The sequence below is a fragment of the Microtus pennsylvanicus genome, chromosome X, assembly GCF_037038515.1.
Source record: "Microtus pennsylvanicus isolate mMicPen1 chromosome X, mMicPen1.hap1, whole genome shotgun sequence".
Taxonomy (NCBI): domain Eukaryota; kingdom Metazoa; phylum Chordata; class Mammalia; order Rodentia; family Cricetidae; genus Microtus; species Microtus pennsylvanicus.
This window is the reverse complement of record NC_134601.1, coordinates 107956838-107971129: the sequence shown is the minus strand read 5'-3', so window position 1 is coordinate 107971129 and position 14292 is coordinate 107956838. Positions and strand designations below refer to the sequence as shown.

At 34.7% G+C, this 14292-nt stretch overlaps 1 protein-coding gene across 2 annotated transcripts in view; it reads right to left on the bottom strand.

The window, feature by feature from the left end:
• Positions 1–341: 341 nt before the first annotated feature.
• The window catches only part of Prrg1 (proline rich and Gla domain 1), a 120509-nt gene continuing 106558 nt past the window's right edge, over positions 342–14292 (bottom strand). For both annotated transcript variants that reach the window (XM_075957862.1, XM_075957863.1), the window contains exon 4: positions 342–3948. In XM_075957862.1, coding sequence (XP_075813977.1) covers positions 3463–3948 — 486 coding nt within the window. In that variant the 3' untranslated portion in view covers positions 342–3462. The remainder of the gene's footprint in view (positions 3949–14292) is intronic.

The following is a 14292-nucleotide window of genomic DNA, read 5'->3' as shown; positions in this document are numbered from 1 at the left end:
GCTATTTTTTCACATGGCAAATGTCAAAAGCAGGTTAAGTAGGAAAAAGGCAGCCTTTTTGTATCTGAAGACATCCATTCCTATTCTCATGAACTGACGAAGTATACAATAGCAGGGATTTTATTTACATGAAGCACTTGTTTCCATTTCTTTCGGTCATTTAGAAAGATTTTGATGCTCTGGTTTTTTCACTGGATTATTTCTGATTTCTGTGTATTGATATTTTGCAAATTCATATGAAAATACAATAATATGACCTAATTAAAAGTGTAATTTATAATAGCGTATGCAGTGCTTTTTACCAGTTAATCACATGATAAATAAATGATAGAAAAATAATCTCCTGGGTTAAAAATGGCTTTATTTAGCATACTAAAAACACAGAAACATAAGAAAATTGGATCTAGTATAAACATAAAAAGTTAAATACCATAATTTAATGTAAACCAAACATTTGAAAATGTGAAGTATTGTAATAAAATACATGCTATTTACATAGAACTGAGTTAAAACTAACTCTGTAGTTACTGGATCAGATCATCAGTCCTGAAGAAGTTATCATTAGCAATCAACAAATATAACATCTCCATTTTAATTGGTCAATATGAAAAGAAGCAATCATTTTGTTTATTTAAAACATATAGAATTTACTGGGATATTTAGAGCAGCAAGCCTAAATTGCCAGTTCAAGGATTCCAGACACAAGCACTGCAGGTTGAGGTTTGAAAATCTTTCTACTTGAGGAACCAGGAGCAGATCCTTTTATTTAATATAAACCATTTAATTCCATTTACTCACTGTTTAGAAAGATATTAAGTATATTCTGCAAAAATAAATCTTTATTAAAAATGATCAAGGCAAATGCAGTATCAATCAAGTAGGAAAGGCAAAGCATAAAAATATACATTATTCCAGATAAGCCCCTTAATTATAATAAATGTTAAGAAACTCAATTTATAAAACCAGAAGGTCTAGCAAAGGGGATTTTAAAAGTATGAAACCTAAAGTGTACTCAAACACAACAAAAAATGTAAAATCAAATTTCTTGAAGAAAGTATTTTGTTTATTCTATCATTATCATGGAAAAGTTACCATGAAATTTATGGTTAGTTCAACTATTATTTAATATGAAGTAGTGTTTTTTTCTGATCAATAATCTAAATAGCTGTCTAAACATTTGGTTTTTGTTCCAAGAACCATCACTCATTCTTATACTTCAGTGTGGGAAATGTTAAATCTAATATTCAGACTTCAAAATGTAAAATCATGTTACAAGAACAAAAACCTAACTTAATGACCATATGTCTTGTGTTTTTGTCTAATTTAAAATTTTGGCTTCTGGATCCCCCTTTACATTTTTTGGGAAATCTAGATTCTAAAGAACTTTTGTTTTTTGAGATTTATATCTATCAATACTTAGCATGTTAGAAATGAACTGAAAAATTAAAACCCTAGCTCATCTAAAAATTAAAAAAAATATATATGCCAATACAGGTGTATAATTTTTATGAAAAATAGCTATATTTTCTTTTTTAAAAACATGTGTGGAAAGACTAATTTTTTCCATTTTCAATTCTGTTTTGAGAGACTTAGAGTAAAGAAATAAATAATGTTTTCAGATAGTATGAAAATATTTTGGTTGAACCGATCCCCTGGAAGGCTGTCAGGAACTCTAAGGGTCTGTGACCACATTTGAAAATTACTGGTCTCATCTAAAGCCTAATATTAGTGTTGCACAAACACAAACACAAATCCCCACAAAAATAGTCTCAATTTTCAATTATAAACAACCTATAAATCATCTTGCACACTGAATCAAACATCTATAACTACAGACTTAATTAGAATGTAAAGATCATATAGTCAGAAAAATTCAAAGCAATATTTTTGTGGTGAGACCATATTTTTTCATCTATCAGACCTATTAACTAATTTATGTACTTTGGTATAATTTCCAGCATTTCTTCATCTTATGCTGCATTGGCAAATGTACTTAAATTGGCACAGCTTTTATATAGTCCAGATTATATCAGAAGGTAATAATACCCTGTACATTCAGAGGAAAATATTAGTTATTTATGGAGCAGACTGCTCTATTTGTCATTATGTGAAAGTTCTAGTCAGTTCTAGGGAAACAGGAAGAAATGTCCCCCTGGAGTGCAATACTAATGTTATAGTCTTACATTTGAATAGTTCTTCACATTTTACAAATTACTCGTACATACATCATGTCACTTGACCTTTTCTAAAATTCTTCTGAAATAGTTTATTTTGGCAGTTCATTCACAACCTGCTCCCCCGACTCCAAGGGAAAGATATAAAACTACTGCATCTAAAAAAAAATTAATAGAATATAAAATAAACAGCAACAATAATGAGATCTATGTGGGACGAAACTAGATTTAGTGTGCATCTACTATAGCAGATACTGTGTAATCATATTTTAACAACAGAATATCAACACAAATATCACAGCTTATAATTGAATGGAAAATTGTATACTAATAATTTTGAGAATAAGATTTCAGCCTGTATAAAACATTAAGAATATAATTCAAAAATTGGTTCTAGCTAATCTTTCAAGTTGATGAAGAGTTTATTGTAGAAATGAGAAAATAAAAATTAGTGTAAAAGAAAAATATTATCCCATCATACGATGAGCAAAGGAGTGGTCAGTATCTACTCCCTGTTTTAACACATACATTATTTCATTACCTAGAAATTCTTGCAAACAAGATAATAATATGAATGGCATGAAGCATTCAAAGATGGTAGCAAATTTTAATGGGATAGTGTGTGGTAATCAGCCAAGAAGAAACATCCTGGTACAATATGAGCTAAATGCCAATAATGATCAATGATTTCCTTGTTATATACTATAATCTCTGTCTCCCTCTCCCTCTGTGAGATGTCTCTAAAATGAGAATGAATCAATGTACATATTTTTTCCTTTCAAGAAAGAATTGGGAGTTTAACCAACATCTATAATGGTTAGAAAACATTGCAAGTTGCTGACTATCACATAAACTGTTGGTTCCACTTGCCTTTTCAATTTTGGTAAGTAATGCTGTCTTTACGGGTGGTGTAATGGAAATCAGTTAATTTTACAAGAGTTATCCACAAACTGGATGATGCATATGTGGCTATATATGTGTGTGTGTGTGTGTGCAATACATACATATACATATTTGTGCATTTGTAAAGACATGCATATGGTATCACAGCACTTACAGATCTTCACTGGCATGTCTTTCCTTCATGTTTCTTCTTGTAAAAATGAACATAGATAATGCTTTTATAATAAGAAACAAAACTAAAAGATAAATCAACCAGTTAATGTAAAGTGGTATGCTGTAAGAATCCAATAAAATAAGTCAACGCACATTTATGTAGTGGTAAAGTGCTAGAAAGTTCTTCCATTAGTATTTTAGAAATGATTTGAGTAAAAAGATGTTTGCAGCTTCATTTGATGGTGGTGACCACAGGCACCATAGCAATGGCACTAGCTGAGCTGGAGTTTACTATGTCCTCATATTCTGGTGGTGGGTCTAAATGAGGTTCTGTTTCACTCCTTCTCAAGTTCACCTGGCCAGTGGCTTCCTCATAGGTTGGTGGGGGATCACAGTTGGAAAGGCGAGTAGAGACAGAATCGGAGCGCCCAACAACGTATTCCAAAAAGCCTGGAGACAATCCACTGTTATCAAAGACTTCATCTGATGGAGGAGGTGGTGTAATAATGTTAAGATGTTGAGGGAAAGGAATGTGACTTTCAGTTACTGTCTGTCTCCGAGTTTTGTTTCTTAGAAAACATCTCCAGATTAAAAAGATGACAAGGAGAATAATGAAGAGGCCAAAGATTAATGGGAAAGTAAGATAAAATTGAAACCAGTCACTTCCTCTATTGGTCTCTCCTTGTTGTGCTTTTGTGTAGGTGCTCCAAAATTCTTTCTGAAAATACAAAACAAAATAATAGGAAAAAATCAGTATGGTCATAAGATGGTAAATATGAACAAATATTTATTCTGATAATGACAAAAACCTAGAATCAGATGTGTTGCTTCAAGTGGCATAGCCTTATTTTCCATGCCAGCAAACAACAAATATAGAAGTCCCTCATTAGAATGGAGCTAGTCCCAAAGAAATTGATTATCAGTTGAAAACCTCATTCATTTACTGCATTTAATAAACTTGACTACCAAGCATCATAGCTTAAAGATCAGTACACCGAAGTTTCAGGTCTTTTATGGTTGCATGGCTGACAAAGGTAATGAAGACCTGCTGCTCCTTCGAGCTGAAAACCATCTGCAAAGAGTTATGAACTGACAAGGAAAATCTCAAAATTCAAAAGCTTAAATACAGTATCTACTGAATGCGTTATCACTTTCTCAGCACTGTAAAGCTTGAAAAAATTTTAAGCAAAACCATCATTGGTCAGGAATTATCTATATATACATCATCATATTTACTCTGGATGCTGTCTAAAAGAGCCATAACACAAATCTCTTTAATAAATTTAAGAGTTATTTACATTTTTAGCTATAGCATTTTAAAAATAGTCATACAATTGGAAGAGAGTCAGGGAATAGCTGTGGTGTTTTAGAGTGAAAATTTAAAGAGTAGGGAGAGGGTTCAGTAAATAAAGTGCTTGTGCAAGGATGAGGACTTGAGTTCAAACCCTAGCACACCTATAAACAAAGAATATGTACACAGACCGCAGAATATACATATACAAAGTAAAAGACAATTAAGAACTGAGTTTTTCTCTTTTTCAGATAATAACAAGCCAAGCGTTGGGGGGAGTATTTGCAATATAGATATGCATATAAATGTAAGGACGTACACACATGTGATTATGACCTGTCACTCTCCATGTCCAATTCTGTGATTCTCATTACACAAGCCCCATCATGATTAATAATATGTGATGGCTAAGGCTATTGTAGGCTTTTAGTACCCAAGCATTCAGCAGACAAAACACCTTGTTTCCTAATGCTTCTGTTTGGGAAACATAATGGACATTCCTCCTCATCTCCCTTACCAAATGCAATGCTTTATACACAGATGCTAACTGTGAATATATATATATGTATATATCCACAAAAGGCATTAAGGTAGTCTAGAAATTGTGTTACTGTACTCTGGAACCTAGACTTTAAACTCCAAATGAAAAAAAATTTTCTAGTATTTGAAGCATTTAATGTTTGTTGGGATATTTTAGAAGATACAAAGGAATATGTTTGGTGGTTGGCACCAGCCTTTAATCCCAACACTTGGGAGGCAGAGGCAGATGGATCTCGAGTTCAAGGCCAGCCTGGTCTACAAAGTTCCAAGATAGCCAGGGCTGTTACAAAGAGAAACCCTGTCTCAAAATACAAAACAAAATAAATCAAACAAAAAAGATATAAAGGAAACTTTTTGTAATTATAATTAATTTTTTATTGAGTCTCAATTTACTTGCCTGCAAAGTGGGATAATATAAGTTGTCTAAACATTAAGTGAGATAGCACATACAACACATCTAATTGAGTTTTTTTGTACATAAATTTTCAATAGTCATGCTTATAATTGATTTTTATGTCTAGTTAAGCTTTTGCTTCACACTATCACTTGATACAGGGGCCACCTTTTAATGTTATTAATTCCCTCCCTTGTCTTTATTTCCTTCCTTTTGTGTGCATTTTTTGTGTTAGTCACTTTACTGTTGTCATTGAGAAGAAACTAAAAGAAAAAGCATTTAAAAGGAGGAAGGAATCTTTTTGCTTTTGTTTTGAGAGCCTTCAGTTCACTGTCACTGACTCCATTGTTTCTGGACCTGTGCTGATGTGGCAGGTTATCATAATGACAGGCATAGCACTAGAGAGTTTCTCACTTTATGGCACTGAGTAGCAAATATGGATTGAGCACAAATTATAGCTCCCAAGAATATGCCCACCCAAGAGACCTACTTCTTCCTATGGAGTTCTACCTCCTAAAAGTTTCACCATTTTCCAATAATATGAACTTACCAACAGATTATTCCATTGATTAGGTCAGACCCTTGATGATCCAGTCACTTCTTAAAACAATTTTATCTGGTGTGTGTGTGTGTGTGTGTGTGTGTGTGTGTGTGTGTGTGTGTACATGCTACAACAAACATGTGAAATCAGAGGATAATTTTCAGAAGTCAGTTCTCTCCTATGTGAGTCCCGGGGATTGAATTCAGGTCAGCAAATGAATTCTGGGCAGCAAGTGCCTTTATACATTGAGTCATCTCACTATCCCCTAATCATGTCTTTATGATTGGCTCTATCAGCTGAGGATTAAGTGTTCAACATATGAACCTTCTGAGAGATACTTCATATCCAAACTGTAAGGTTTTTTTTTTTTTTGTTCTGACATGTTCAGTATGCTACACATATCTGGGATTTCAAACTCAGGTATACCATGGGTTTATTGCATTTACATAAAATAACAAATGTTCCAAAAAAAGTTTCTGGGCTCTAAAACAGGATGGTTAATTTTATATCAATATAGCTTTTAAAGTACTTGTAAACATTTTGTCTTGTTGATTATGTCCTTTGCTTTACAGAAGCTTTTCAGTTTCAGGAGGTCCTATTTATTGTTTCTCTCAGTGTCTGTGCTGCTGGAATTACATTTAGGAAGTGGTCTCTTGTGCCAGTGTGTTCAAGTATACTTCTCACTTTCTCTTCTTTAAGGTTCAGTGTGGCTGGCTTTATGTTGAGGTCTTTGATCCACTTGGACTTGAGTTTTGTGCATGGTGACAGATATAGATAAAGTATGCTCAATCGTTCCACAAGGACATGTGCTCAACTATGTTCATAGCAGCATTGTTTGTCATAGCCAGAACCTGGAAACAACCTAAATGCCTCTCGACTGAAGAATGGATAAGGAAAATGTGGTACATTTACACAATGGAGTACTACATAGCAGAAACAGAAATGACATCTTGATATTTGCAGGAAAATGGATGGAGCTAGAAAACATCATTTTGACTGAGGTAACCCATACACAGAAAGACAAGTATCACATGTACTCACTCGTAAGTGGTTTTTAAACATAAAGCAAAGAAAACCAGCCCACAAATCACAATCCCAGAGAAGTTAAACAACAATGAGGACACTATGGGAGACATACATAGATCTAATCTACATGGGATGTAGAAAAAGACAAGATCTCTTGAGTCAAATTGGGAGCATGGGGATCTTGGGGGAGGGTTGAAGAGGAGGGGAGCAGAGAAAAATATAGAGCTCAATAAAAGTCAATAAAAAAGTACTTGTGTACATAATAATGATTCAAAATAATAACTTCTCTAAGGTGCGAGGTTATTGCAAACATTTGTGTTCCTAAGACTAACTTGAATGCATTATGAAAATATGATATATTTGTAAAATGTGTAAATATTCATAATTGCACTCTTAAAAATCAGAAGGGAGAGAGTGGAAAGACAGTTCAGTGTTTAGGAGTATTTGTTGATCTTACAGAGGATGTGGGCTTGGTTACTGGTATTCATATGGTGGTTTAAAACCAACCCTGACTCCAGTTTCAGAGTACCTGTACTTTCTTCTGAACTCTGAGGGCATCAGGCATATACATGGAGTGCACACATGCATAAGGGGAAAACATTCATACACATAAAATAAAATACATGAATCTAAGACAGTTTTTTTTAAATCATGAGGCTGGTGTTGCCACTAGTTGTCATATGTGAGAGGCCTGCACTGCCATCTGAGGTCCTGGTGACATCCAGATACATGCTGCTGCCAAGGGCCATGCCTGCACCTGATGTCCTACTGTGGCTGGGGTCTGTGTTGATGCTCTAGGCCTGTGTTACCACTAAAGGCCATACATTGTTTGTGGTCTGTACTGTAGCCTGACGCTATGCTGACATCTGTGGGTCCTACTACATCCAGGGGCCATACTAATCTGGGTGACCTCTACTGTCACCTGAGGCCAAATTGATATTGTTGTCTCTGAGGGCCATGTCTATGTTCATGGTCCTACTGCAGCTGGGGTCTGTGCTGTCATCAGAAAACATGTGGAAGCCCATGACCCATGCTCCCACTGGCTGTAAAGAGCACTTTTGGAGTGATATAGATGATTGCAGAAGCACAGTTGAGAGGGATGGACCTGGAAGGCTTCTGTTACAAACCCTTACCCAAAGGAGGGTAACATCCTAAATAGGAAGCCATTGAAGAGAACTGTTAGGAAGTGTAATGAGGATGCTGAGGTTGGCTTTCCACAATTGATAGCTTCTGGCAGGGGTACGAGAGGATAATGACTCAGTCTATTGAAGTGGCAGGCCACTGAGAGTTTAACCACACTCCAGTGAGTGTATGGATAACACAAATTGGACTTGTTTTACTTTTTTAAATTTTACTTTTTATTTTGGGGGATATGTCACAAGAGAGTGGGTGTGGACATGAAAAGACTGGAAAATGAGTGTGATCAGGCTACGTGAAGTGAAATTTCTTAAGAATCAATAAAAATATTTTAAAAAATTCAGAAAGCTGGAAACAAGGCTCAGGAGTTTAGAGCACTTGATGCCTTTCCTGAGGACTTGAATTTAGTTCCTAGCAACCCATAGCAGCTCACAGTAATCCATAACTCCAATTCCAGGAGATTTATCACCTTCTTCCGGCCTCCTTGAGTACTTTACACAAGTTGTTCCCAGATATACATAGAGGTAAGACAGTTAAGACACATATAATGAAAATGAATAATAAATAAATAATATAAAATTAGAAGGGACTCTCCAGGTTTTTATTGCTATGAAGAGACACCATATTCATGGCAACTCTTCTAAATGATAATGTTTAAATGAGATGTCTTGCTTATGCTTTCAGAAGTTTAGTCCATTATCATCATGGTAGGGAAGTATGGAAGTAGACAGGCAGAAATGGGGCTAGAGAAGCAGCTGAGAGTCTTACATCTTGTAGGCAACATGAAGGTGGCTGTCGCATGAGTGAAGCTTAAGCAAATGAGACCTCAAAACCTACCCCCACAGTGACACAGTTCCTTCAACAAGGCCACACCTACCAAAAGTGTCACTTCCTATGAACTTCCTGTGGTATTGGGGGCCAAATACATTCAAACTACAAACACAAGTTTCAGCAGTTAAGAGCATTGATGCTCTTCCAGAGGACTTGAATTCTGTTCCCAGCAACCCATGACAGCTCACAGTAATCTATACCTCCAATTCCAGGAGATCCCAACACCTTTTACTGGCCTCCTTCTGTAGTGCATACTGTAGTTCTCAGACAGACACACAGGCAAGAGAGTTAAGACACATACAACAAAAATAAATAAAAAATAATAGCAGAAAATGAGGAGGGACTCCACAAGGTTTAAAGAAAGAAGATTAGAAAAAGTATGCCAGCTGGGCATGGTGATATATACCTTTAGTCCCAGCACTCTGGAGACAGAGAGAGGAAATTTTCTGCAAATTTAAGGCCAGCCTGGTTTACATAGTGACTTCCAGGACAGATAGGGTAACATATATAGACCCTTTCTCTCTCTTTGAAAAAAGGAAAGAAGGATGGAAGGAAGGAAGGAAGGAAGGAAGGAAGGAAGGAAGGAAGGAAGGAAGGAAGGAAGGAAGAAAGGAAAGAAGGAAAGAAGAGAAAAGAAAACAAAGGTAAGCCCCCAGATATTCAGATGATCTAGATAAGGTATTTATTTTATTTTAGGATGGTAAAAAATCCTAATATCATCAACTGATTCTTACTTCACTCATATTAATATTATAAATCATAAGTGAATGCTCATGAAATGTGTATATGAAGTTTGGGGTTTTGGTGCTAGGGCTGGCTCTCAGAGCCCTCACACATGCCAGACAAGCTACATTCTCACAGATTCTTTTTTAAAGAAACAAACACCCTATGCTTTTAATACTGTATACATTTTGTACAATGGTCAATTTTACAATCGCTAATTTTCATTATATAAAATGACATTTAGAATACAGATTAGAATTATATAAAGTGTCACTAGTGCATAAACTGCTAAAAGAAACAAATCACTTGCAATTTTATCACAAAGACTTAAGCATTATCAATATTTTGGTATATATCATTTAAAAGCATTTCAATCTATTCAGAGTAAGTTTTTTTGTATCTTCATACAAAATTTACCAACTTCCTAGTCCCTTACAATATCACATCCTATTTCTGTTTTATCTTATCAATGAATACAAATATGCAAATGATTTGAGAAATTATCTGTCACTTTAGATAAAAACAAGAAAATGTTCTTCTAAAACATGATCCAGATTACTTTGGAATAGTTACTGTATTATCAATGTATATTAAAATGAGTTGGAGATATAGCCAAGTGGTTAAGAGCATTTGTTACTATTGTAGCAGGTCTGGGTTCAGTTCTCAATATCCACACAGAAGCTCACAACCATCTGTAACTCCATTTCCAGAAAATTCAATTCCCTCTTCTGGCCTCCATGAAAACAATAAATATACATAAGAAAAAATCTATACATATAAAATACACATGGATAAAAAGTAAGCATATGCAGCTTGCATTAATCAATTTCTCATTTCTTTGATATGATGGGAGCATAAATATTCAGGCACTAATATTCTTGTTTGATGTAGAAATGTTAAAGAAAAACAATCAAACTTTTATTTTTGAAAAGAAAAGAAGTTTTTAGGCAAAAGCAGATTTGACAAGCTTATTTTTTTATTTTATACATACTAGTATTATTCCATACAACCAATACTGTAGGTATTATTATCATATTCATAATGCACATGAGGAAATGGAGGACCATAATGGATACATAACAATAAACCTTTATTTTGTAAATTTGAGCTGGAATTTCAACCAGAAGGTTTGGAGCCAGAACAAATTAAGAAGCACTCTGTATTAACATGTAAGGTATTCTAACCCAATTTGGCCATCTCTTGGAAAATTAAATGTTTCCTTTATATTTAATGTATAATTAAAAGTAAGCCAACATATTTTACAGATAAAATATTTTCAATTAATGTAACAATGATCTAAATAAAAGGGTACTGGCAAATTATTTCTTTGGAACATGGAATTATTTTGCCCTTGAGACCAGGAGTTCAGAGGAAGAAAGAATTACTAAAGGGACTTTGTATTTTTCTGTTTGTTTTGTTTTGCATTTCTAGAGACTGATTTCAGGGCCTTGTACATATCAGGCAAGTACTATAACACTGAACTATAACCCCAGCCAGGGAAATTCATAATTTTAAGGCAGGCTAAAATTATCCAAATAGTAAATACATTATAAAGCTAGCAGAGAGATTGGAAAATCATTTACGAGAGAAAGGGATTATGGGGGAAGCATTCATTCTATTATGGAAGGAAAATTATAGAAGAGAATTCATCAGGTTAAGGATTCTTTGAAAGTATATCTGAGTCTCTTTAAATATGTGACTTTTTTATTTTAATTTCCTCACTGCCACTTATGAGTAGAATCTCAGTGATTCAAGCAAGGCCTTAACAACTCTACAAATATTTGGAAAGAAAGAGAAGAGCTGTTCATGTTTTTTAAGATTAAAAAATATTTATGTATATGTGTGAATGTAGGGATCATGTTGGAATCCATGGAGATGGAGTGACAGGAAATTTAACTGAACAACTGCCAGGCACATAAATGTTAATGTTTTACTGTCTTTGATTATTTAGTTCAGAACCCATTTGGGAAAGCGGAGAAGTGGATAATTTCCCAGTTGATTTGAACTGCTGAGGATGGCTTAGAAGCATTTACTACAATCCTTTCTTGAAAAAGTAGCACATGTAACGAGGCTAGAGATATCACTCAGTAGTTAAGAATGTTTTCTTCATGCATAGTCCCCTTAGAAACAGAACAAATGAATAAAGCAAGTATCTTGAAGGGACATGCTTCTCAGGCCTGACATAGACAGATTGTGATTTATTGCTTGAAACCGGAATACTGTCACTATCTCAAAATCACTGTTGATTTAACAAAGAAGGAATAAAATGGCTATTTGATAATGCGACAGTTAAATCTTAACTATTTCACAATGGCTAATACTTTGAATGCTTGTTGCTTAACTGTTATGGTTTAGACCTTTAGATTTAGAATCATCAGGACGTATGCTTCTGGGTGTGTCTGAGGCTATTTTCAAGGAGGTTCAGTAATGAAAGAAAGGCCTACCTTGAATATAGAAAGCACTATTCCATTGTCTAGGGTAACAAAATGAAATGAAAATTGGAGGATGTTGACAGAAGTTTCTGTCCTGCCCAGTCCCGCAGACATTCATTCCCAAAGAAACACATAGAGGCCTTTATTAACTATAAACTGGTTGTCCTATTAGCTTAGGCTTCTTATTAACTAACTCTTACAACTTAAATTAACCCATTCCACTTATTTTGTATTTTACCATGAAGCTTGTGGTTTACTAGTAAGGTTCTGGGGCATCTGTCTCCTTCAGCAGCTGTATGGTGTCTCTCTGACTCTGCCTAGATTCTCTCTACATCTCTGTTCAGATTTTCTGCCTGACTTTACTCCATTGGTTGAAAGCAGATTCTTTATTAACCAATGGCAATAAAACTTATTCACAGAATACAGAGGAAAATCCCACCTCACCTCCCTTTTTCTATCTAATTAAAAAGAATCGTTTTAACTTCAAAATAGTAAAATTACATATAACAAAAACCAGTTATTAAGCAAGAATTATGGTTACAATATTTAGTCCATTTACATTTGGCAAATTAGGAAAATACTCTATAATCTATCCTATCTTGGTGAGTCTAAATCTTGTATTAGAAATGGCTTGGCTAAGTCATGAGAAGAAAGTAACTACAACTATCTAGTCTTCAACCCCATTGAAGACCTGAGAAGGAAAGTAATATTATTTGAGTAAACAGGAAGTGCAATCAAGCAGCTTGCAAAATGTGAAATAAACAACAGAGACAACTGGCTACCTGAGCAATCACCCAAAGTCTCATTTGCAACATTGCAGCAATCAACTTTGGCTAAACCTAGAGTAACTGACACCGTTTTCAGAGGCAGGAAAATTTTCAAAACCATCTTACCATGTCTTGGCAAGATTTGGCAGTCTTTTTTCTTGTATCCTGCTTGCCCAGTCAGGACACCAAGCATTTTGTCAGTGGTTAGCAATTCTCTGCACAAAGGCCAGTTTTGCCAAGAAGAAAAAAAAAAAAACAAGCTCCCAGGGGAGTGTCTTCAGTGCTCAACATACCCTCAGGGATAGATGGGTGCTGCCAGGAGCAATCATGTCTCAGGTCAACAGAATTTTAAGTTATTTAAATGTCATATTCTACAGTTCTTTTAAGTGGCTGAAGATTACCTTTTACCTTATCTATGCAGAAAAAAATCTCTATGTATCTAAGGAACCTGATCAATCTAACTATGACAAACATGGATGACTATTGACCTATAATTCTTTATACTTATATACTTTAAAGAGTAAGGCCTCATATTAAAATATTAAACAATCTTTTTTATATCTAGTAACTGATGGAAAAAATATTAAACAATCTTTAAACAACTGTGCAGCAAATGAGGACAACAACCTCAAAATGTAAATAACATAACTATCTTGATCAGTGGTAGAAATGTATAGTATAATATGATAAATATATCTTAGAATTATATCAATATACAAAATGGTTTAAGCAGAGATAGAGATACAATATGATAAATTAACTTTGTATAGGTGTACAAATATTGTAAACAGAAATAGGAGCATGTTCAATGTACCAAATATAATTTGAATTTGTATCAGTATACAAGAATCTATACCAATATAGACTGTCTATAAATAATTACTTACGACTATCCACTCTATTACTCACTATTATTAGTGTGAGTAAGCTCACACTAATCTACCTATTATCCCATCCAATTCCCCCACACACACACTTTTATTTTTCCAAAGAGATTCCTGAGCCTACATAATTTCTACTGCAAACCCCAACCCTATACCAGTTATAATCAACCCCTAATTGATGTCCCTAACCCTGAGGACAAAAGAAGGAAGTCAGCTGGGCACCAGCATCACATATCTTACCCTGTTTCCTGGCTATGCAATAAGACCAGCTTCCTAATGATCCTGCCGTGACAGATACAATACTGTGGTCACCATGCCTTCTCCATACAAATTGTAAGTTAAAATAAACCACTTTTTTTTGGCCAGGTATTTGACAGCAGCACGAAGGTAGTAACTAAGACATAAAAATGATACCAAAAGGAAGGCCAACTGCTGACATAAATTTGACCATGTGATACGTTTATGGGAAAAAGTTTACGGCAAGAATGTGGAAGAG